A 23,047-nucleotide genomic window follows, 5' to 3' on the forward strand; every position below is an offset into this window, starting at 1 on the left:
TCCATTATTAACTGTGAGAGTGAAGTTTAAGTTGTTTATGTAGTCATCAGAACCCAATATTTTAAATTGTATTACATTCCTGGACACACACACAGCTACTTATGTTTAAAGGATTTCCTTACCATTATTGCTTTTGGAACACCACTACAAGTATGAAGGGTTTACAGTGCTACATGTTCCAAAATATTAAAGAAATAAATTTGCCTTGTATTATTACTTTTTTGACTAGCTGGTCTTTTTGGAAAAAAATATTCAGCAACAGCTTGCCTTTATATAGCGTCTTTAACGTAATAAATTGTCCCAAGTCACTTCAGGGGCATTACGCGCCAAGCCACATAGGAAGATATGAGTTTAAGGAGTGTCATAAAGAAGGAAAGAGAGGTAAAAAGGTGGAGACATGTAGGAAGCAAATTCTAGAGCTTAGGGTCCAGGCAGCTGAAGGCACAGCCATCCATCATGTAATAATTTAAAATCAAGGCTGCTCAAGAGGCTGGAACTAGAGAATTGCAGATATCAGGAGGGTTGTGAGGTTGGAAAAATCACAGATATAGGGTGGGATGAGGCTAGGGAGGGATCTGAAAACAAGAATAAGAATTTTAAAATTGAGATATTGCTTAACTGTTAATGGTGTGTTAATTTTATTGTTAAGCTTAAGATATACATGTGGAGGGCATTGATTGATTAAGTACCTTGAACACATATAAAGAGAGACTTGTCCAGGCAGCAGGCCGTAGAGGGTGGTTATTGCACCCGACTTTCTGCCTCTCTACTGTGGTTACATCCGTGCCCTGGTATCCTTGGAGAGGGAGCACACGGTGTCTGATTGTATGCTTGAAGTCTTCTGCGACTGGTGGGAACCGTGAGATCTGGGGTGCATCATAACCCCTCAAAATGCCATTTTAATTTAAAAGTTTGTAAGTTTCCGTTGGTGATTTTATTTGTGTTTCAGTGCCATTGTTGTTTTAAAAAGAGCATTAAAAAGGGACTTCTGGGGCAGCAGGTGTTGGTTAGGGAGGAGACAGACATTTGTAATGTTGCATTGTGTAAATAAATCTAAGATAAAGTAAAAGATTGGCATCTGGTTTCCGACTTTAACATCTGGCTTCAGAATGATTTAACATGATAGCAGAGAATGGTTGCTTAAAGGCGAAGATTGGAAACTGAGGAATTTTTTTCAGGCAGAAGATTGTAATCTGAGTTCATTTGTGAAGAATGGCTGAAAACGAGAACAAATTGTCAGGGCATGATTACTCACTGATGTTCTCTGAACCCAAACCTTATGACCAGTGGTAAAACGAAGTGGATATGTGGGCACAGGTTATGTTCTTGCCAAAGAGAAACGATGCATGGCCTTGAACTTGTCGCTTCCTAACAAAAGTAAAATCAAAAGCAAAGTATTTTCTCAACTGAATGCCCATTAGCTGGACACTGATGAAGGTTTGGATCTTCTATTAAGTTTCATAGATGACATTTACAAGAAGGTTGATGCATTAGATGCTTATGAAGCATGGTCAGACTTTGATAGATTTCAAAAGATGGACAGTCACTCCACAGTGGAATATATCATGGACTTTAAAAGACTCAGTTAAAAATTGCAGGAATTCAATTTGGACATTTCTTATTCAGTGCTCATATTTAAATTGCTAAATTGTGCTAAGGTGTCGCATATGGATAGGTTCCTGGTCTTAAGTGGCATCTGGTTCTCACAAAAAGACACCCTTTTGGATTAAATGTCTGCTGCATTAAAAAAATTCCTGAAGAATCTCATTTCCAGCATCTTTGATGGCGCAAACAGGACATTCTGCAGTGTCACAAAGGATGGAGGACTCAATGATTGTGACCTTTTGAGATCATGTGGGCGTCGGTACAATGGAAGAGTTTCAGGCAAAGGAATGAGGATGAAGGCATTTTAAACAGATCTGGCAGACGACAGGATTGCACTAGTCTTCCTCTTCTTCTTATCGTGTCCACGGACAGTCTGTACATGGCCCAGCCAGAACTGGACACATTTTTGTGCCTTGTTGTTGAATTTGGCAAGATCTGCAACAGTGCAGGGTTCCTCTAGCGATAGGCATTGCAGGAGATGTTGCATAGTCTGTGGCTCAGTTCCACATTCACAAGTTGTCGGGCTGGTTGTATATCCCCATTTGCTTAGTGACACCTTTGAAAGACCTACACCAGTCCTAAGTCTGTTAAGGCACTTCCAGGTTGCCCAGTTGCAATTAGCTCCTAGGGGAAGGCTTTCATCCGGTAGAATTTCCATCACAGGGGGTTGTTTGAGACTGGCGAGCCGGTCTTTCCACAAGGTGATGTGGGCTTCAGATGGGGTTGATTGTAATGGAACAACACTGTTCATGAAGCTCTTCCTTGACTTTAGGCGGCTGGGTGTAGGTGTATGACCATGTAGAGGGTTCCTCTCATCTGATGTTCGACGGAGTCGCTCTTTCTTGCTGGCTACCGTTTTTCTTATATCGGGGGAGCGATACCTGCCAGGATATATAGGCTGTTGGTGTTTGTTGGTTTTAAACAACCTGTGATAAGTTGGCAGCTTGCATTCAGAATGGCATCTACCTTCTTAGCATGAGTAGATCTTTCCCATGCAGGGCAGGCGTATTCGGCAGTGGAATAGCAAAGAGCAAGTGCACTGGTTCGCAATGTTTTTGAGCTTGCTCCCCATTTTGTGTTAGTGAACTTATTCAGGATGTTGTTTTGTATGCTCACTTTTGCCTTTGTCTTTTCGATGTGGTTCTTGAAGGTGAGGCATCTGTCAAGGGTGACTCCTAAGTAGATAGGGTGCTCACAATGCGTCAGTGTTGCTCCACACCAGGTTACTTTAAGCTGGCGTTTGGCTTCACGGTTTCTGAGGTGGAATGCACAAACTTTCGTCTTTGATGGGTTTGCGCGAAGGTGGTTTTCTTCATTGTAGGATGTTAGTCCCTCCAAGGCCTCAGAAAGCGTTTTCTCCACGGTGTTAAAATCAGTGCCTTGGGCAGTGACACATAAGTCATCAGCACATATAAAACGGCGTGTGACACCATCTATAGGTTGGTCATTCATGTAGATGTTGTACAGCAGTGGTGCAAGCACGCTTCCCTGAGGAAGACCATTCTTCTGAATATGCCACCTGCTGCGTTTCCCACCTAGTTCAACATAGAACCGGCGATTCTGAAGCATGCTTTCTAACAGCTCTGTTAAGTGAATATCTTTTGTCATCTCTAGGATCTTGCAGAGGAGATGTCTATGGTTCACTGTATCATATGCTGTTGACAGGTCTACAAAAACAGCACCTGTTACCATCCCTTGCTCAAAACCATCTTCGATATGTTGTGTGAGGTTGAGCAGTTGGCTTGTTGTTGATTTGCCGGGGCAGAAACCTGCTTGCTCTGGAATGATCTTCTCATCTACACGTGGTGCTATCCTATAGAGTATCAGGCATTCAAACAGCTTATTGGTGTGGCAAAGCAGTGAAATTGGCCGAAAACTCTTAGGATCTGAGGGATCTTTTCCGGGCTTTAATAGTGCTATTGCATGTGCCTTCTGCCAAATATTAGGTAGTTTGTGTGTTGCCAGGCAGTGGTTGAACAATTGTAGGAGCCATTTCTTTGCTTGCTGTCCAAAATGCTTTATCTGCTCCGTTGCTATATTGTCAAGACCAATTGCTTTCCCGTGTTTTAGACTAGATATATCAGTTTCCAGCTCTTCCATGGTGCATGGTCCAGTGAAGCCAGGGTCATCGCTGTACTTCTTCCCATCTAGTTGTGTTCTTGGTTGTTTCTTGTTGATTTTTCCATTTAGGAGCAACTGGTGTGCAACTTGGTTTGCAGACACATTTGGATGTTGGGCAGCTTTCTTGGGATCGCCTCCAAGTTTGTGTATGAGAAACCATGCCTTCTTGCTGTTTTTTGTAAGATCTGTTGTCTCTATCAAGGTGTCCCAGGTGTTTTGACGCTCTTGAGAGATACTTAACATCACCTTCTCACCAGTAGATATTGTTTCCTCCGAGACGGGGTCAGATTCAAACATTGAGACATACTCCCAGTAGAGTTCAGCATTCTCCTTGGTGAGACCAGAGATGTAGTGTGCTCTACAACCTCGGGGGATCTTCCTTCTGGCTGTTTTCTGGACAGCTTTTGCAAACAGGTTGTAGTGCACAGGTAATGGTTTAATTCATTTAACCTTGCGGTCAAGTGCTCGTATGAACCCGTTCCAATCGGCCTTCTTGAAGTTGAAGAGCCTTTTGAATAGTACGACGGTTTGTAACACTGCTGCATTTACCTGGATACCAATAGGACGGTGTTGTGTCTGTGGTATTGGGTCTGTGACAAGCTTCTTGCAGAGGCCAGTGATGTCGTTGCTGACAATGGCAAGATCTGGGTTATAACTACACTTCCAGTGGGCACTGTGGAAGGAGGCTGGCACTTTAGGATCATGGATGAAACTAAGCTGGTTAGCGTCCATCCATTCTTCGACTACTTCTCCATCGTTGTTAGACTCCTTGTACCCCCATTGGGTACTGTGGCTATTAAAGTCTCCAATGATGATCTGTGGTTTACTGTGCAGGTTGGGCACAGGGTTAGAGAAACTGAAATCTGTGCCAGATGGTTTGTACACTGAGGTCACTACTACTTTGCTCAGCTCTACAGTTAGAATTTCGATGTTGTCCTCCTCTATTTTAGAATTGGCTTCTACAACTGAACCAGCTCTAACAAATACAGCACTGCCATATTGTTGATGAGGTCTTTCAATAACCAGGAACATTCCTGGTATTTTTGGGCGGTTGTTCTCACTTCCTCTATGTGTCTCCTGCAGGCAGGGGACATCACACTGCAACTCATTGCATAATGTAGCGAGGATGTTTTGTTTAGCTACAGAGAGCCCTTCAACGTTAGCAGATATAACAGTCAATACCGGTCTTGAAAAAGACCCGTGTTTCTGATATCGACGACTTCCGTCTTCAGGCATGATGTTGGTACTTGATCAAATCAGTGGTACGAAAATGTTGTATACACTACTTGCTGTGTGTGGTGGTGGTAGAATTGGTTGAATCAGGGCCGTGATGTGAACGCTTCTACATTGCACTAGTAATAATAGGCAAGTGAACCCTATGAATGCCAGGGAAGCAGTTAGCAGGTATTTCAGATGTGACTGAAAATATCATTATGCGATGAACTGCCCAAAGCAGAATATCAGGGTTTTTGAAGCGATGCATGACACAGAGAATTTGGAAATTGAAGATGATGATAATGATTAGTCTGAGGGAATTGTATTAGTGAAACAAAAAAGCTTTATTCTGGTAATGAGTGACTTAGTTGTGGATTCATTTAATTGTACTGTGTTAGATAGTGGGTACACCACAACACTGGTCTAAAGTGCACAAGTCATGTTTTGGACATCCCACTAGCGAAAAATTAGATCTGACTGAGGCAGCTGCACTTTAACATGTGCAGTTCCTCCATGAGCCACAGATACGCAGATTAGAACCCGCCCCCATTCTCCACCCCATAAAAATGGCGGGGGCCAGGTTTGGGCACGTGACTTCAGGATTTGGGCCTCCACTAAAGTGGAGAGCCTCTCAGTCTATGTGAAATTTCAGGCTTAGGTGTTGATTAGGGAGGAGGCAAACATTTGTAATGTTGCATTTGGTAAATAAATCTAGTATTAAGTGAAAGATTGGCATCTGGTTTTCTTCATCATCTTGCTTCAAAATGAATTAGCAACTGGGAGCCAATGTAGGTCAGCAAGTTGGGACATGGGCAGAGTTTTGGCTGATCTCAAGTTTATGGATGGTAGAACATGGGAGGCTGACCAGGAGTATATTAGAATTGTCAAGTTTAGAGGCATCAAAGGCATTGTTGAGGGTTCCAGTAACAGATGACCTGAGGTAGGAGAAGATTTGGGCAGAGGGGGAAATACGCGATTTTAGTGATGCCATGGATATGTGGCTGGATGCTCATCTTGGGGTCAAATATGACACCAAGGTTGTGTAGAGTCTGGTTTAGCCTCTTGCAGTTGCAAGGGAGATGGATGGAGTCGGTGACTAGGGAGTGGAGTTTGTGGTGGGGGTCAATGAAAGTGACTTTGGTCTTCCCAATATTTAGTTTGATGAAATTTCTGCTCATCCAGTTCTGGATTTTGGACAAGGAGGGTGATAATTTAGAGACCATAGAGGGGATCAAGAGAGGCAGTGATGAGGTAGAGCTGGGTGTTGTCACTGTACAGGTGGAAACTGACATTGTGTTTTTGGATGATGTCGCCTAGGGGCAGCATGTAGATAGCTAGATTCTTTGGAGTGTCACCAGTGTTAATGGTGTGGGAGCAGGAAGAGAAGCCATTGCAAGTGATTCTCTGGGTATGAACAGACAGAAAAGAATGGAATTAGGCAAGTGCAGTCACACTCATGTGGACAATGATTGAGATGTGGCAGGGGCAGAAATCTGATTGGAGGGATTCAAACATAGAGCTCGGGAAAGATGGGCATGAATTAGAGAGACAACAACACACTGAAGAACTTTGAGAGGAAAGGGAGGTTGAAGATGGAAAAATAGTTTGCAAGGACAGAGGGGTCAAAGGTTGATATTTTTTGAGGAGGGAGGTGATGACAGTAAATTTGATGGAGAGGGGAACATAACCTGAGGAGAAAGAACCATCAGCTAACATGGTAGGCAGGAAGGGAAGTTAGGTGGTCAGCAGTTTAGTGGGATTAGGGTTGCAGGAAATGGAGGTGAATCTCTTGGACAACAAGAGTTTGGATTACTTGGTCTCAATCTTGGTGACAAAGAAACCCATGAGCTCCTCGCACCTGTTGTTGGAGGCGAGGGTGGAGGAGACATGGCAGAAGGGTTTAAGAAGATGGTTTCCAGAAAAGAAAGGAAGTCAGGGGTTTTCTTTGCATTCCAGGATGATCCTGGAATAGTGAGCAGTTTTTGCAGGTAACAGCAGGACCAGATGGTGCTTTAATTGGTCCTTCCAGATCTGGCGATGAATGGCTAAACCAGTTGTCACCATATCCTTTCAAGTCTGCACCCCTTGAATGTAAGGGAGCAGAGATGAGGGAGCAGAGATAAAAGCCATACCAGGACAAATGGCCAAGGTGAGAGAGAGTAATTGTTTTAATGGAACTTGGGTAAAGGTGGAAATGAAGGACTGATTGAACTGCAGAAATTTTGAGGTGAATGGAGGACTTAAAGGCAAATCATTTGGAATTTTGAAAGTGCAGTTGTAGGTGAATTAGGAGAGTGCTTTTTCCAATGATGGACAGAGGAGGTAGGATTAGGAGGTGGAAGGGGAATGTGGGTGCAGTGCGATACAAGAAAGTGATCAGAAATGGCCTTATCAGTGACTGATACTATAGGAGTAACTCATTGTGGGAAAAACTCATTTATGTGCTATTCAATATCAAATTTTGGTTAAATGACTGCAGGTAGAATGCTAGGCTTATCTTGTACTGACCTCAAAATAAAAAGAGAATTAATTTCCTCAAAAAGTAGTGCACACCTTGTTACTGGTACCTTTCAGAAAGATTTAAAAAAAATGTTCTTGTGATATGGGTGACACTGGCAAGAAAATATTTACTTCCAATCACTTGTTTCCCCAAGGGTATTGAGATTCAACCACAGAGCGTGGGAATGGAATTATGGGTACAATATTAATAAACCAGCAGCTTTTGTGGTCAGTTTTCTGGTGCTAGCCTACAAATGACCAAACTGATTAAATTCAGTTTTATAACTTATTATGGTGTGATTGTGAACTAAGCAAGGACTCCCTCCCTAACAGCACTGTGGGTGTACCTACAGCACAGGGACTGCAGCTTCTCAAGGGCTCATCTCATTAGGGATGAGCAATAAATGTCAGCCTAGCTAGCAATGCCCACATCCCGTAAATGATTGAAAAAAAAAGAATCTCTAGATTACCAGTTCAGTGCCATAGCCACTGGATTACACAATTACATGCTGGGATACCATACCCGTGGATTGTAAGTAGTATCACAAGGCTAGAATGCAATTGAAACATTTTGATAATATTAAAAACCATGACAGTAAAATGTGAGTGCTTTATGAAGATTATTTGAATCCTGTCTTTAAACTATAGCCTTTGAACCATTTCTAACTGTTACCTCTTGCTTCTCATACATTTCAGACACTTTTAAAGTAGAACCATCTTCTGCATTTGTAAAGGTTATTTGAGCAGTGATTAATATACAATTTATTGCTTTAGGCACTTTTATTTATGTTTGTGGCAAATTTAACTATTCCAAAATCACCCAAATGGCAGTGGTAGCTTGAAAGGGAAAAGTGCAAAGTTTTTCTCCATGGCTGGTTACCATTGGAATGGTGCATGCAGAAAATCGCTACCCCTCCCTTTCCTTTGGCACCTTTCCATGCAAGTGTAAGAGATGCAACACTTGGCCTTTTACCTTCTCACCATCCATGGCCCCAAGCATTTCTTCCGAATTAAACAATGATTTGCATACTTCTTTCAACTGAGTATGCTATATTTGCTACTCACCATTTGGTCTGCTCTACACTGGGGAGGCTAAACACAGTTTGGATAAACGCCTTGCAGAACACCTCTGTTCAGTCTGCAAGCATAACCCTGAGCTTCTGGTTGCTTCTCATTTTAATTCTTCACCTCACTCCTATTCTGAACCCTCTGTCCTCAGCCTCCTGCAGTGTTCCAGTGAGGCTAGGATTGCCAACTGTGATTAAATGTATTACTGGAAGTTTCATCACATGGCTTGCCTCCATGCTCCAGCCATTAGTTGGCCAACACATCTATCCTTGTGACATACTGCCTTCCTACACCAACTGACTCATTACACAGTTGGATGATGTTTGACTGTCAGCTGAACAGCCTTTATTTCCCACTTCCAATATTTTTATAGCTGGTAAAGAGAAATGTTTGAAGAAAATTACAAAAAAAAAGCCTTTTTTAATGTCCCAATGATTTTTCTCCAGGATTGCACACTGCGGTGTCCTGGAGATCGATCTTCAATTTTTGGAGACTCCAGGCCAATACTGGAGGGTTAGCAACTCTAAATGAGGCTAACATAAGGTAAAGGACCAGCACCTCATTTTTCGACTGGGCACTTTACAGCCTCATTGAATTCAACAATTTCAGACTGTGACCTCGGCCTCCATTTTGTTTCCTTTCTTCTTTGCTGGTTTTGGTTTTACTTTCATTTCTTGCTTGTCATTTTCTTTTGGGTGGCAGCTGTTCATCATTCTGCCATTCTGATATTCTCTAGACACATCTTTGTCCTTTACTTGTCCAGTTACCACTCTCTTTAGCCTTGCACCACTTTTTGTCATTTAATCTCTCCTACCTTCCAACCTATCACAAATCTTCCCTTTTGTCCTTTTTCTCCCCCTCCCCCTTTCATTTACTTAAAACCTGTCACATCTCTATAACTTTTCCCTGTTCTGATGAAAGGTCATCAACTTGAAATGTTAACCCTGTTTCTTTCCACAGTTGCTGCCTGACCTGCTGAGCATTTCCAACATTTTTTGTTTTCATTTCTGAAAGTTTTTAGGTTGTACTCCATCATTAGTCAAAAGATACAGGCCGTGAAAATTTGCAGACCTGATTCCTGATAGGATTGTGCATGCTAGTGCCCCCAGTGCTGACCATACCAGACCATGGCAGGCTCATTAGGAGGGCCTCTCACAAACATGGAATTGGCAGATGCTCACATCACTACAGGTCCATCAATGACATCTGACTGTCCCATGCAGCCAAAAAAAATTGACTGCCTTCCTACCTTTAGGGGAGGGGATGGGGTTGTCCAGGCATCCCACCCTCAAGCTGACTCCACAGTGCACCCATCCAGACACTTCTATGGCTAAGGCAAAACTGCTGGACATCACTTCTATGAATTTGATTCTTTTGTAGCTACCTCCTCAGATTTGGTAGCATCAGTCACTTCTGTAAGTAGTTTGAGAATCTTATTTTTATTAGGGGAATTGATTCATGGTGCCCTATATACACCTACATGACAGCATAACCCAGGGATGTATCAATAGCATTTTGATGATCTGGACTGAATATGTACATCTTTCACAAGTATTTGTTCAATCTCTCAAAGGTGAACTGAGGCTTGATATGAATTATTGAAGCAGTTTAATTTATATTAGATGATCAGATTCATTTACTTCAATCATCACAGCTTGTCTATGTAATTATTTAAAATAATGCATACACTATAATTCCCCACAGAATCATCCTTGTACATTTTCCTGTCTTTCTGAGCCTAGGTTTTGCTGCCTGACTGTCTGTGCAGCATCCTGTTACCCAAAAAGTCCATCTATCTCTCTTTTTATCTCTCTCTTCACAACCAGAAATCAAAGGGTTTTCCTACACAAGGAATAGATTTATTTTTAACTAACCAAATTCTTATCATTTAGCTTCTAGGAGAAAGCAACTTCCAGTTAGCATATTAACATCTTCATTTTTACTTAAGAGCTCAACATTAAATGTAACATATTCAAATCTTTTCTTTGGATAAAAGGTTGAAACATCTGAAATGGGATGACCATATCTGGTGAAAAGTGTTCTGAAAGCCAAAGTCAGGTACCAGAAATGTATCAGCTAATCAACTAAATAAAAATCAAGCACAGGAAAGTTAGCTATCCTTTCAAATTCATAATCCTTTAAATTATATTAGCTTTGAAGCTGTGATGATTAAAGCACTGAGAAACCAGATTTCAGTTTGAACCATTTCTACTAGCCGATGTATGAAACAGAAGTGTGCAGACTGCAGACTGTTAAACCACAGTTGACTATAGTAATAGTATAGTAGTTAACTATCACAACTGTCAATTATATCATCGTTTATTGAAATTATAGTGAATGAGATAGTATGGGCAGAATCGTCTCAGATTTGCACTAAGTGTGGTAGCGGGCAGGTAAAACAACATTTTACCCACCAGCTGCGATGGCAGGTTTTCACGCCGAATCGTCCTAAACCCACCTCATTATTTATGCATTCCTGGAAAACATGTCATTTCTATGGTGGGCAGGCTCTTATATTCCCGCCACGCCATGCCATCACCTCGCCACTTCATCACGCCAGGCGCCATATTTAAAGTTCAGCCGCGCGCACGCATCTCAGTGCTTCCAGCCCACAACTACTGCAGGGAAGATGTCCATGAGAGGCAAAAAGCCTGCAACCCCCAGGTTAGATAATGCATCATTAGAATGCCATTTGAACACCGTGGAGGCGCAATGTGATGTCCTCTACCCCCCACCACCACCCCCCCCCCCCCCAACTCCGTCTGGCTACAGGATGGGCAGCAGCATCACCAATTCAGCATGGCAGGCGGTGGTAGCGGTGATCAGTGCCAATGCTGCACAGAAGAGGTAGGCCATCCAATGCAGATCGAGGATGAATGATCTCATCCATGCTGCCAGGGTAAAGCAAGCATCTCATCACTCTAAACTCACACACTCAAGTCCTTCACACATTCACTGGCATCTCACTCACTACCAGCTCAAGGGACATCACCACCCATTCTCACACACACACCCTCATATGTCCATCTGGCCTCATCTCCTCTGGATACTGCCTCCTCAGCTCTCACCATCTTGAGGCCACTTGCACAGATCAACATGTGCCCCCACACATACCCTGGGATACCCCTCTTCCCCAGTACAGTTCTCGTCCTGCAGATTCTTCCCTTGCCTGAGGCCACTTCTCCCTCTTCCCCAAGCAAGCTCTAGCCCTGCAGCCATTGAAAAGCCACCCACATATGGCTGATCTGGTAAGTAGAGGACTACCCATGAGTCCTCCTAAAAGTGATGTGGTGCTGTCTATGAAACCTGGCACTGATGACTGTGAGTGCTGACCGAAGCAAGGTAGGCAAACAAACCTTGAAGTCCCCAGTGAAGTGCGACTCACCAGGTGCACATTGCTTATGTGTTGTTGTGAAACACATTGGCGTGTTTTCCTGCCGACCTGGGCGGACGATCCAGCGGGGGGGGAATGAGCCTGGTGGGCTGGCTTTACAATGATATGCAGATGTATTACAATAAGCTTCCCGACATCCGATGCCATTGCGGGCTGAGTGGACAAATGCAAACTGGTTGCACACTGTCATGAAACCGATCGTGCCATATTGTCCGCTCATGCCACTGAACATGCCCGATGCCAGCGGGCTGGAAAATTCCGGACTATATCTTAGTATAACTACCTGCTATTTGCCAACCTGCTACTGAGCAAATTTATCAACTTGTGACACTGTCAGTCTCGTCAAGCATAACAAAAGTAATTTTATTCGTGCCCAACATAAAAAAAAAAATTTCAAAATTTATAGAGCCTTTATATTAAATTCTAAAAATAATTAGGATTTGACCTCTTGAATGAGCTGTTATAATGTATATATGACTTCATCAATGGATATTCATCTTTCCATTCAATTCACGTAGGAAGTCTTTCAGTGCAGAACACTGGCGGTGCACTACTGTTGAGGACCAGGCAGGAATATTTAAAACTACTAGTAATTTTCTTGATGACAAAGTGGTTAATTACCCATCTGAAAGGCAAATGGCAACCAAATCCACATTGCACCCAGCCACAAACAGAATTGGTTACAATTATGATCAGCTTGTAAGGAACAACGCTAATTTCTTGAACAAAGCTTATCATGATATTGCCTAGCCACCTGTACTCTATAAGCATTGTAAACTCTACAAATTGCTAACACTTAGTTGCCTGTCTTAGCAATCACTCAACTTGCGTCAGGGCATAATACATTATGGTAATGGTTGGAAAAGCTGGTAAAAATTCAAAATCTTTAAGAAAGCTCACACATACTAGACCATAAGACCATAAGACATAGGAGCAGAAATTAGGCCATTCGGCCCATTGAGTCTGCTCCGCCATTCAATCATGGCTGATAAGTTTCTCAACCCCATTCTCCCGCCTTCTCCCCCATAACCTTTGATCCCCTTACCAATCAAGAACCTATCTATCTCGGTCTTAAATACACTCAATGACCTGGCCTCCACAGCCTTCTGTGGCAATGAATTCCATAGATTCACCACTCTCTGGCTAAAGAAGTTTCTCCTCATCTCTGTTCTAAAAGGTCTTCCCTTTACTCTGAGGCTGTGCCCTCGGGTCCTAGTCTCTCCTACTAATGGAAACATCTTCCCCACATCCAGTCTATCCAGGCCTTTCAGTATTCTGTAAGTTTCAATCAGATCCCTCCTCATCCTTCTAAACTCCATCGAGTATAGACCCAGAGTCCTCAAACGTTCCTCATATGTTAAGCCTTTCATTCCTGGGATCATTCTCGTGAACCTCCTCTGGACCCTCTCCAGGGCCAGCACATCCTTCTGTTAAGCACATACTGTTAAACAATATGCTAGTGCAATGCAAGCTGGGCAGCTGAGTAGATCTCGTTGGCATGTAGCCTATCACATGCCAAAGAACACTCTTTACAACATTGAAAACGTATGGCTAATCTCTTGTTCCACCAATAAATTATAAATTGCATCTCAGAAATCTCTCATGCCATGGCAAGAACACAAGAGTTATTACAGCTGCAGTAAAACATTCTCTTTCAGTTTAAAATATCTGCACAGAACATCAGCAACAAATCTCTCTTCACTGCCCGCTCAATCCTCTTCATCATAGTACCATCCTTTATTATTCTCATACTTAGCCTTTTCAAGAATTTTCTAGTCCCTGCTCTCAAATTCTTCACACCACTTCCACTGCATACCTTTCACAATTATAACCCATGGCTTTGCATTCAGTAACCAAATCTACAGATTTAGCAACTTTATAAGATTTATTTAATGTAGCTGGACTCCCTTGGGAACATCATGCACACACATTTTATCCATTCTGCCTAAAGAATTATATTGTCCAGAGACCATAAACTCCAATCTGTCCAAACGTAGCTGCCTGTATCCTGTCCCTGACAAGGTTTTGTTTGCACATCACTCCAGTCATTGTGGAATATTTTGGCTCCCTATCCCCAACTTTACAATCCTTGCCGGAATCTTCAGAGATTTGCATGACCTGACAGAAAATTTTCTGCAAGTTCTGCAAAACAATGGTCTAAAACTGCATGAATGTTAGAATGAAGTAATGGCACCTGATGCCTCAACATGTAAGTAAGGATCTGCAAAATGAAACCTTAACATTTTTATGTCTTTGTGATTACAATAGCCTTAATCTAATTGCAATGCTGACCTATCAGTCACACTGGCTTTGTTCTATGGCTTACATTTGTAGTGGTGCAGCCTTAAGATGTTTAAAAACAAAAAAAAACACTTTTGGTGTGATTTATATTTATTAGGATGGGAGATTGAGTACATTCTCTTTGGTGCCTGTATTGATGCTGGACTAGTAATCCAGAGACCCAGGATAATGTTTTGGGGACTTGGGTTTGAATTCTACCATGGCAGATGGTGGAATTTGAATTCAATAAAAATCTGGAATTAAAAGTCTAATGATGACTATGTGACCTGTCTGATTCACTAATGTCCTTTAGAGAAGGAAATCTGTTGGCCTTACCTGGTGACTCCAGCAATGTTGCTTGACTCTTAAATGCCCTCGGAACAAGGGCAATTAGGGATGGCCACATCCAATGAATAAAAAAAAAACTACCATCTCCTTTTCCTGCATGGCCTCTAGGATGTTATGTGCAGACCACTGTCCGATGGTGTTTTTCTGCATAAACCTTTCCATGAGGGCTAGGTGGTATGGCATGGTCCAACTGCTTGGAGCATTCTGGCCGGATCCATTCTTCGCAACATGGGGGACAGGTAGAATCACAGCATGGTGTTTGTGTACTGAGGGTCCACAGCTTGAAGCAGGCACACACAAAGGTGGCCATCAGGATCAGGGTAATATTGGGTACATTTTCCCCCCTTTATCAAGAGGTTTGCACATAGTGTCCCCGAGAACATGGTCCATATTTGACCTCCAGAAAAGTGGAAGATGGCTTGGGTGATTGCCACAGTGCAGAAGTGAGAAATGGGCAACACCGAGAGCACCTTGCACCAAGTTCTTACCTGCAGTGGAGAGGAAACGTCTCTCCCACATGCCCAATTTTTGTTTCACCGTAACTACTCACTCTAATACTCCTTGTGGGAGTGCATCCCACATACTTACCATTCAATAAACAGCGAATTAAACTGAGTTAGGCAACAATTTCATTACTGTGGCTATTAAATGAAAACATCAGGAAAAAGTTAGAACAATATTAACTGATTGAAGTAGCTTTAATCGTTATATAATGTGCTACACACAGAATTTGCAATTCACGATTTCACCAGAAATGAATTAGAAAAAAATAAGTTTCGTTATATTTGCAATTGTGAAATGACCATAGTTCTGCAAAGTCTTTTATTCCATGCATGATGTATTAATTAATTTTCTTGATAGTTGTTTCCAACCGAAGAATTACAGAAAAAAATGGAAGTTAATTGATAAATCTATAACTGCATAGCTTATGTATCAAGGAATACATTTATGAGTGAAGGTAATTGGCTAGCAATTTATTTGATTATTTCAACGCAGGTTGATAAGGCTGAAGCCAGATTGATGTGTTTAATGTGCCCTCTCTCTGCTGCCTGGCACAGCTTCATATCCAGTAAGTATGGGCTAGCCGCAGAAAAATTCTCATAATTTGGTACAAATGACAAAGAATTAACTTGCATGTCTGAGAAAAGATTATTCAATGCAAATGGTGAATGGGATGAGCATGGGAAACATGTCAACCCTAGTACATTCCTAGCCTAAGACAAAATACCGTGAATGTTAGAAATCTGAAATAGAAAACAGAAAAAGCTGGAAATATTCAGCAGGTCAGGCAGCATCTGTGGAGAGAGAAACAGAGTTAATGGTCCAAATTTTCTGGTCTCCGGATCGTTGGAGACCGGACCTATGACTGAAGATGTGTGTCAGGAACCTGTGGATGTCCTGACGCACGAACCTCAGTGAGAATTGCCCTTGAAGTTTAAACTTCCGATGGGCAATTCCCCTGCTGCCCGAGACCCTGCACAAATGTCTCCAACTCTGAGCTAGAGAAAAAGAAAGAACAAGAAAGCATGGTTGGAAATTTCTGAGGAGGTGAGCAATAGGAATCTGGCACCATGGTCTTGGATACAGTGCCAGAAGAGGTCTAATATCAGACGGTGGCATTGTGTATTCAAGTATATCCTATCATGCACCTGATCCCACTTTGCCTTCCCAAACATTGTAAGAAATTATATTTTTAAAAATATTATAGAATTCTTATTGAATTACTGGGCGCAGTATGAGGCCATCTGGTAGAAGGCTGTTTCTCTTCTCCCTCTGAAAAAATACATAGACAGTCCCTAGAAATGTGAAGGTCTTCTGGTTCAAGCTTCCATGTTCACATTCCTAAGTCGATAGGACGGCGTCTTGTACCCGCTTATCCATACGTGTCTAGTAAAGGCTAACAAATGGCTCCCAGCATGAACTAAGCTAGAAGATGATCTTGGGCTAAAGTGATGGAAAGGAGGAGGTGATCTCCTCCCGCCACCCCCAAGACCTTGGGTACCTGCCCTGTGGTTATTGGTCAGAGCTATTCGAACAAGTCATTGACATAGCATAAAAAAAAGCCTCTAGAAATAAAGTATATTATCATGTGCTCAGAGACAGGGGCCAATCCTTGTCAGGCAACTGTTTGATCTTCAGAAGGAGGAAGACCAGGGAAGATGGAGGAAGACTGGAGGAAGAGCTTCCTAACACTTTGGCTAGAGAGCAGTAGACGGCTTCCACAAGCTACAGAGATTAACACTCACTCTGCGTCATCCATCTGTTTGTCCTCTGGATCAGTAAACTGCTCTCACCTGTCACGGGTCGTATACTTTTCCTATCCATTTAACTCATGCATTATTCTAAACTGTTGTTTCTTAATTAGCTTAATAAACTATCTTAAAATCACTTATGAGTTCTTAACCGCCTATTTAGGGTAATCTGTGACTCCCAACATACAACATACTTCTAAACATCACTTCCAGTGGCAGCTTAGCTTGCAGGTCCACCCATACCTTTCTGTCAAGGCACCGTCGCATATCTGACCATCTACCTTCATTTAATGCAATGTCTTACCTAACCCTCAAAATGAGGCATGTGGGGCACTGACTGGGGAAGGGATGGGGGTGCAATGGATGAGAAGTGGAAGCAGTTTGAGCAGAGTCCCCATTTCCACATCCTCTTCCTCAATATTCCTTTTCATGATCCAACTGCCTGTATTCTTGGCCCCACCAAAGCGGATGGTCTGAATGAGTCCTAGACAGTGCATCCTCAGAGAGTACCACTTCCTGCGGGATGCTTGATAGGCTTGTAGGAGATGTAAGACCCAATCTCTTTACATTTGAAACTTGGCAACTCCTTCCATGTGGACATTTGCGTGTGCAACTGAAAGTACTGATATTAAAAGGTGGAGGTTGAAGGGCTACTGCTGTCTTCCCTATGTACTATCAATTTCAGCCCTTTTAACCAGCTTCCAGCTCCCAAACCACTTTCTTTTTTAGGTTAAATTTCCCCTTGTTGACTTTGTATCTTGCTTCACAGATGCTGCCTGACCTATTGAGTGTTTTCAGCATTTCCTGTTTTATTAGTAAAATCAACAAGTAAGCAATTCATTTGAATTCAATCTTTAAGAACAATTTCATGTTAAAAATAGTAACTCTAGGGCAAGAATGAAGGGAACAAATGTAAATTTTAGGGCAAGATTTTGACTCATTCAAAATCCACCCATTTGCACAGAATTAAAATCGGGCCCAAATTGTCCACTATCAATGCATTTTACTCCACTTCACCTTACAATTCATTTTCAGACAGCAGTTGAAACTAATTATTCCATTCACCATCTCATCATCTCAAAGTATTATTGTCAATGGGTCCACATATTATTATGAGGTTTCGCCTTTCAATCTCAGAATCATATCTTTAATTTAATCTCTTCTCAGAAACCTTTAACGGTCAGTACTCTCTATAATGTAATTCATTAAATATAATCACAGTCACTGTCCCTAGTAAATACAAAACCACATAATAATATCCTTCATTCATCTACTTATCTAATAATCAATCTGCCAATCACATTTACTTGATTCTCATGGCCAATTTTAATAACCTTACACTCAGAGACCTGCTTTTAAACTTATATTCTGATTCTCTATTTCTATCTTATCTTCTTCAATCTCACTGCTGGCCCTTTGCGTTATCAATTTTCCTCTGACCCTAATTTATTTAATCATTCTTAGATATATAAATAACTTATTTTCATCAAAGTGAACTACCATCCTTCATAATCTCATTTTTCTTATTGGCAACAACAATTTGCATTTATATGGTCCTTTATGTAGAAACAAGATCCAAGGGACTTCACAAGGGCGTAATCGGACAAAATCAATGCCAAGTTAAAGAGGGACATATAAGGAGCTCCAACAGAAAGCTTGGTCAAGGAAATGGGTTTTAAGGAAGTGTGTTGAAGGACAAGAGGGAAGTGAAGAGGCATAGAAGCCGAGGGAGGATATTCTAGGATGAGGGATGTATACAGTTGAAATCATGCTTGTAAATAATGAATATCAATAATTTATATAAAATATATATTCATGTAACACAAATAAATATATGAAATGCAATCGAAGTTTGTGTGTTTATCCAGGGGAGAAACAATGATTTCTGAGAGGGGGTGTATAAGTCTTTTAAATGTAGATTATTGGTCCAACCCAACTATTTTCATCACCAAGGAAAGGTTTATAATTAAATTTTAAGCTATTTTTCTCTTTGTAAATGCTGATTTTATTGTAGATTTGCATTTGCAATTTTCTCTTTTTACTTATTGTAACAGACATCTAATGTATCAAGAGAAAACGCTACACTACTACAGAAATTGGTGTAAATTACTGCTCCCTGATCATGATCATAATTTTGTATAGATCAATTGTATATTTTCTCATTGACCATTTTTGGGTAGGAAAACAGAAAGTACAAAAGCCAGAACATAATTTGGCTCACAATTTTCTTGCTCTAACCAAACAGAGGACTGATTTATTTGTTAAATGCAATGCTTGGAATGGAGGTGTAGAAAAATAGCATTAACTACCCAAACTTCAATTTGTGACATTAAACAAGAGAATGTCAGCAATATATCCTGTTAAGAGGTGAACAGTTTGTTCAGGCTGAATAGCAGGAACATAAACCATCTCAATATACAAAAGCCTATTTAGTCCTATTCAGGAGATGAGAGCAGGGACCAATGTTGTAGGAAACCTGAGTGAATTATTGGTCTTCCTATGTCATGCATTGTCTTGCTTTCTCAGCTGAGATGGCAAGACCATTAAATATATAAAACAGAAGAACTAGATAGTCTATCTAGCCATTCATAAAAGGAATAGAGAGACAAAAAAACTTACGGGCAGACTTCCTGTCCTTCACTGATGTGACTAGTTATGGTTCAGCTGGTATGGGAAATGTGCAGTGCAGAGAATCATAAGCATGAATCCATGTCTTAACATTATGACATGCCATTTTGGAAAGTGAATTTGCCAGTTTGCTCATTCAGTTCTCTATTTATTTTCTCTGCACTCAGTATAGGCTGACATGGTGGATATTAACATTTTAATAGCATTCTACATTGTACGTAAATACTTTCTGCCATTAGAAAATTAAGCCAAAAATAATAGTGACCCAGTTGCTCATGGAATTATCTCCTTACGGCAGAGAGCACATCTACAATATATAGTGCTATTGAAGTTTCGGTATTGAGTCAGTATGTACATATCAGAATCACTCTTCAGACTATTAACTAAATATCTGTACTACACAGTGTACAACACCAACTTAAGCTATCAGTTGGTGAATCAATGGGGAAGCGATGGTATAGAGGTATTGTCACTGGACTAGTATTCCAGAGACCCGGGGTAATGCTCTGGGGACCCGGGTTCGAATTCCACCATGGCAGATGAGACCATTGTTGATTGTTGTTAAAAAAAAACCCATCTGGTTCACTAATGCTCTTTAGGGAAGGAAATCTGCTGGTCTGGCCTACATGTGACTCCCTAAATGCCCTCTGAACTAGGGATGGGGAATAATGAGGCCCACATCCCATGAACAAATTAAAAAACAATTCCAATGACAGCATTTGTATAAAGCTTCTTTCCAAAATGAAATATTCTCTGTCTGTGACCCATTTCACACTTAGATCAAGGAGACATCCAACTCAAATTATCACAACAGCTGAAGTGAAGAAGGTTGGTGCTAAATCCTTAACACCTTCCTTGATCTGATTTTAAGTGCTCTACTAGGCACTAGTCCACTAATACATTTATATATTTTAAAATGCATGGTTTTGACCAATATCACTTACAATTTCCAAATAATAGATGAATGTGGCTGATTAAATGTTCTTGGCAAATTAATTTTGTGTGGTTTTGGAAATTCAAATCTAAATGTAACGTTCTCATAGAGATTGCTTAAAGCAGGGATGGGGGACCTTTTACTTATCCTGGGCCACTGGCAAAAAGACAAAACCAGTCGCGGGCCACACACACATCAAAAGAACTAGATTATTAAGATTTTTAAGATAGAAGACAGGAACGTTCAACTCACTCGTCGTTTTAATGCGATGGCTAAATTTGAATGTAATATTGTTAAATATTATTATAGTAATTTAGCTGACACATTTATCCAAAGCAAATTCGAAAAGGTGATGATAAATGCTATTTTGAAGGTGCCACTGTCATATTCTGTATTTTATAGAAATCTTGCTGCGGGCCAGATCTGGCCCAAGGGCCGTAGGTTCCCCACCCCGGTTTAGAGGATTATCAGAATAACACAACATGGAAAGTGACAATGTTAACAGAGGAACAATATCTTTATAGATAACACTTGGTCCTGTGATCCCCTGGATTGGTTTTGATTGCCAGGGGAAGCGGGGAACGGGTTAAAGGTGAAATTTCTAATGTACTTGTCCCTGATTAATCCCGGGTGTTTTGTTTTGCCTCTATCGGGGGATGTGCAAGGTGTGGGACAGGCTTGATGGAGCAGCTGGTCTTTTCCTGCTGGTATGTTCGCGATGTCTGGTTATGTGCAAATTCCCGGATATTGAGGGATAATAGAAGATTCCACGGGGGCAGGGGTAGTGAGTACAGAAGCCCTGGTCCAGAACAATGAACCCTGGAGAAATAAACTGGAGATTTATACTTTGTAAGCTTTGTCCCTTCCAGCCTGTGCACACCCAAAATCAACTCTAAATGATGTAGTTGAAGCTGGCACGAGAAACGAAACAAATTGCACAGTTTTTTTTGAATATTTATTATAAAATGTAATAAAAGTGATTTGGAAAAAAATTGAAAACGCGATCTATTTGAAAGTCCGCGATTTCGAAACATTTGTTTTCATCTCACTCAATACAGTGCTGACCTCACACACAAAGTTCACCATATCCAGGACACTTGTCACATCAGGCGCGGTTTCCTGGCACAAAAACCATTTCAAAACCGGCTTTCACAAAGAAGTGTCAAGAATATCTGCGAATTCCAACTTTGCTTTAATTCACTTTTCAAGCCAGGCAAAACATCATAAAAAATAAACACAAAATATAATAGTATTTCAAAGTTGTATTTACAAATATACATTGAGAATAAGGTCACATTAACCGTAAATTACAAGTCACCACGTGTTTCACGAGTTCGTTCAATAATAAACATTGCGGTAAACAGAACGAAGGAAGAGTCGTGTTCAAAATATATTAACCTTTCTACAAGTTCAGTGCATTCAGGTCATTCACACTTCAATCAGGACAGTGCTGGAATTGTGGCTCTGGTTTTTATACTGCTCAAGCCACAGTCTGAGTTCCGAAATCTTGTATCCCTCTGGTCCCCTCCTTCCTTGATACACCACTGTCTGGTTCTGCAGGACATACAGCCTTTCAAAGTAAGCACCGTAGGCAGCGTTGGAAGAGTTGTCCATGGTGTCCGCGACCACAGGGCAGCCGGGGTTCTCCTTGTTGATCAGGCTGGCTGCTCTCAGTCGGTCTTCCAGAGAGCGGTGCCTTGGGATATCGTAGGGGGCGTCGGTGCTGACCCAGCCGTCGGCAGGGTGGGCTTCCTCAATGTAGACCAGGAGAAAGTCTGCAATGTCTGCATATTGGGTGGCGACTCGTTGGAAGGACTTGAGGCGCGCCATGAAGGGGGGTCAGGTGCAGCTGCCGAAGTTCAGAATCAGTGGCCTCGCCCCTCGACTGTAGTCGAGCAGCCGGACCTTTCTCTGCTCTTGTAGCGACACCACCTCCGGGTTTGGAGCCGGCGAGCCCACGTGTGCAGATTTGAAGAAGTCCAGTTTCTGGCCGTACCAGATCGCTTTGAGAGACTCGAGAGTAAACATTCGGTTTGTGTCCGAGACACAAAGGGGAGGATCATCAGCATTTCCCTCGGTCTGTTCCCTAGTCTTAGACAACAGCCGCTTTCGAATGCACAGGATATCGAGTAGCCACAGCATAAGGGCGGTGATGAGGAACCTGGGCAGTAGGAGGAGTACAGCCACTATCTCTTTCAGGAGATTCATGGTTGAGTTGGAGTTTGGTACTAGCCGTAACCCAGCGGTGTCTCCCTGCTGCTCTGAGCCAACAACCACGACGCGCCCTCTTTTAAAACTCCTGTGTTGAATGAAGACAGCCCCCGCCTCCTTGTGGACCCGCCCCGGGGATTACCCACCAGCTCCAGAACACCTCACACATGGAAGGGGGTGGGGGTGGGGGGGGGGGAGGACGGGGAAGACTAGGACGTGGGGGAGTGAAGGAGCAAGACGCAGGAGCAGCTTCCAAGACCATGTATCTGAGTAAATGGTCATTGTCAACTTCTCTCTTATAGCTTATATAGTTTAATCGAAAGTAAATCTAAGAGTATATACCGTCAAAGGGCAATTGGTAAACTGATGCAACGTCAATAGCATAGATGAAGGCGCTCGAACGTAAGCAAATTAAGCTGTACGACCGTGAAAAGGAGTTTAGAGTTGTACAACAAAATTATACCTGATCCAACAGCGAATCAATGACGAAGT

At 41.9% G+C, this 23,047-nt stretch overlaps 2 protein-coding genes across 3 annotated transcripts in view; both read right to left on the reverse strand.

Moving 5' to 3' along the window:
• Positions 1 to 23,047, reverse strand: part of ppp2r5ca (protein phosphatase 2, regulatory subunit B', gamma a) — a 308,188-nt gene that overhangs the window by 177,766 nt on the left and 107,375 nt on the right. The gene's annotated exons all lie outside the window — the stretch shown is intronic.
• dio3a (iodothyronine deiodinase 3a) lies at positions 21,291 to 22,643 on the reverse strand. The gene has a single exon (XM_078562367.1). The coding sequence runs from the start codon at positions 22,550 to 22,552 to the stop codon at positions 21,773 to 21,775; it is 780 nt and encodes a 259-aa protein (XP_078418493.1). The 5' UTR covers positions 22,553 to 22,643; the 3' UTR covers positions 21,291 to 21,772.

This window comes from Cetorhinus maximus, chromosome 18, assembly GCF_964194155.1.
Source record: "Cetorhinus maximus chromosome 18, sCetMax3.hap1.1, whole genome shotgun sequence".
NCBI lineage: Eukaryota > Metazoa > Chordata > Chondrichthyes > Lamniformes > Cetorhinidae > Cetorhinus > Cetorhinus maximus.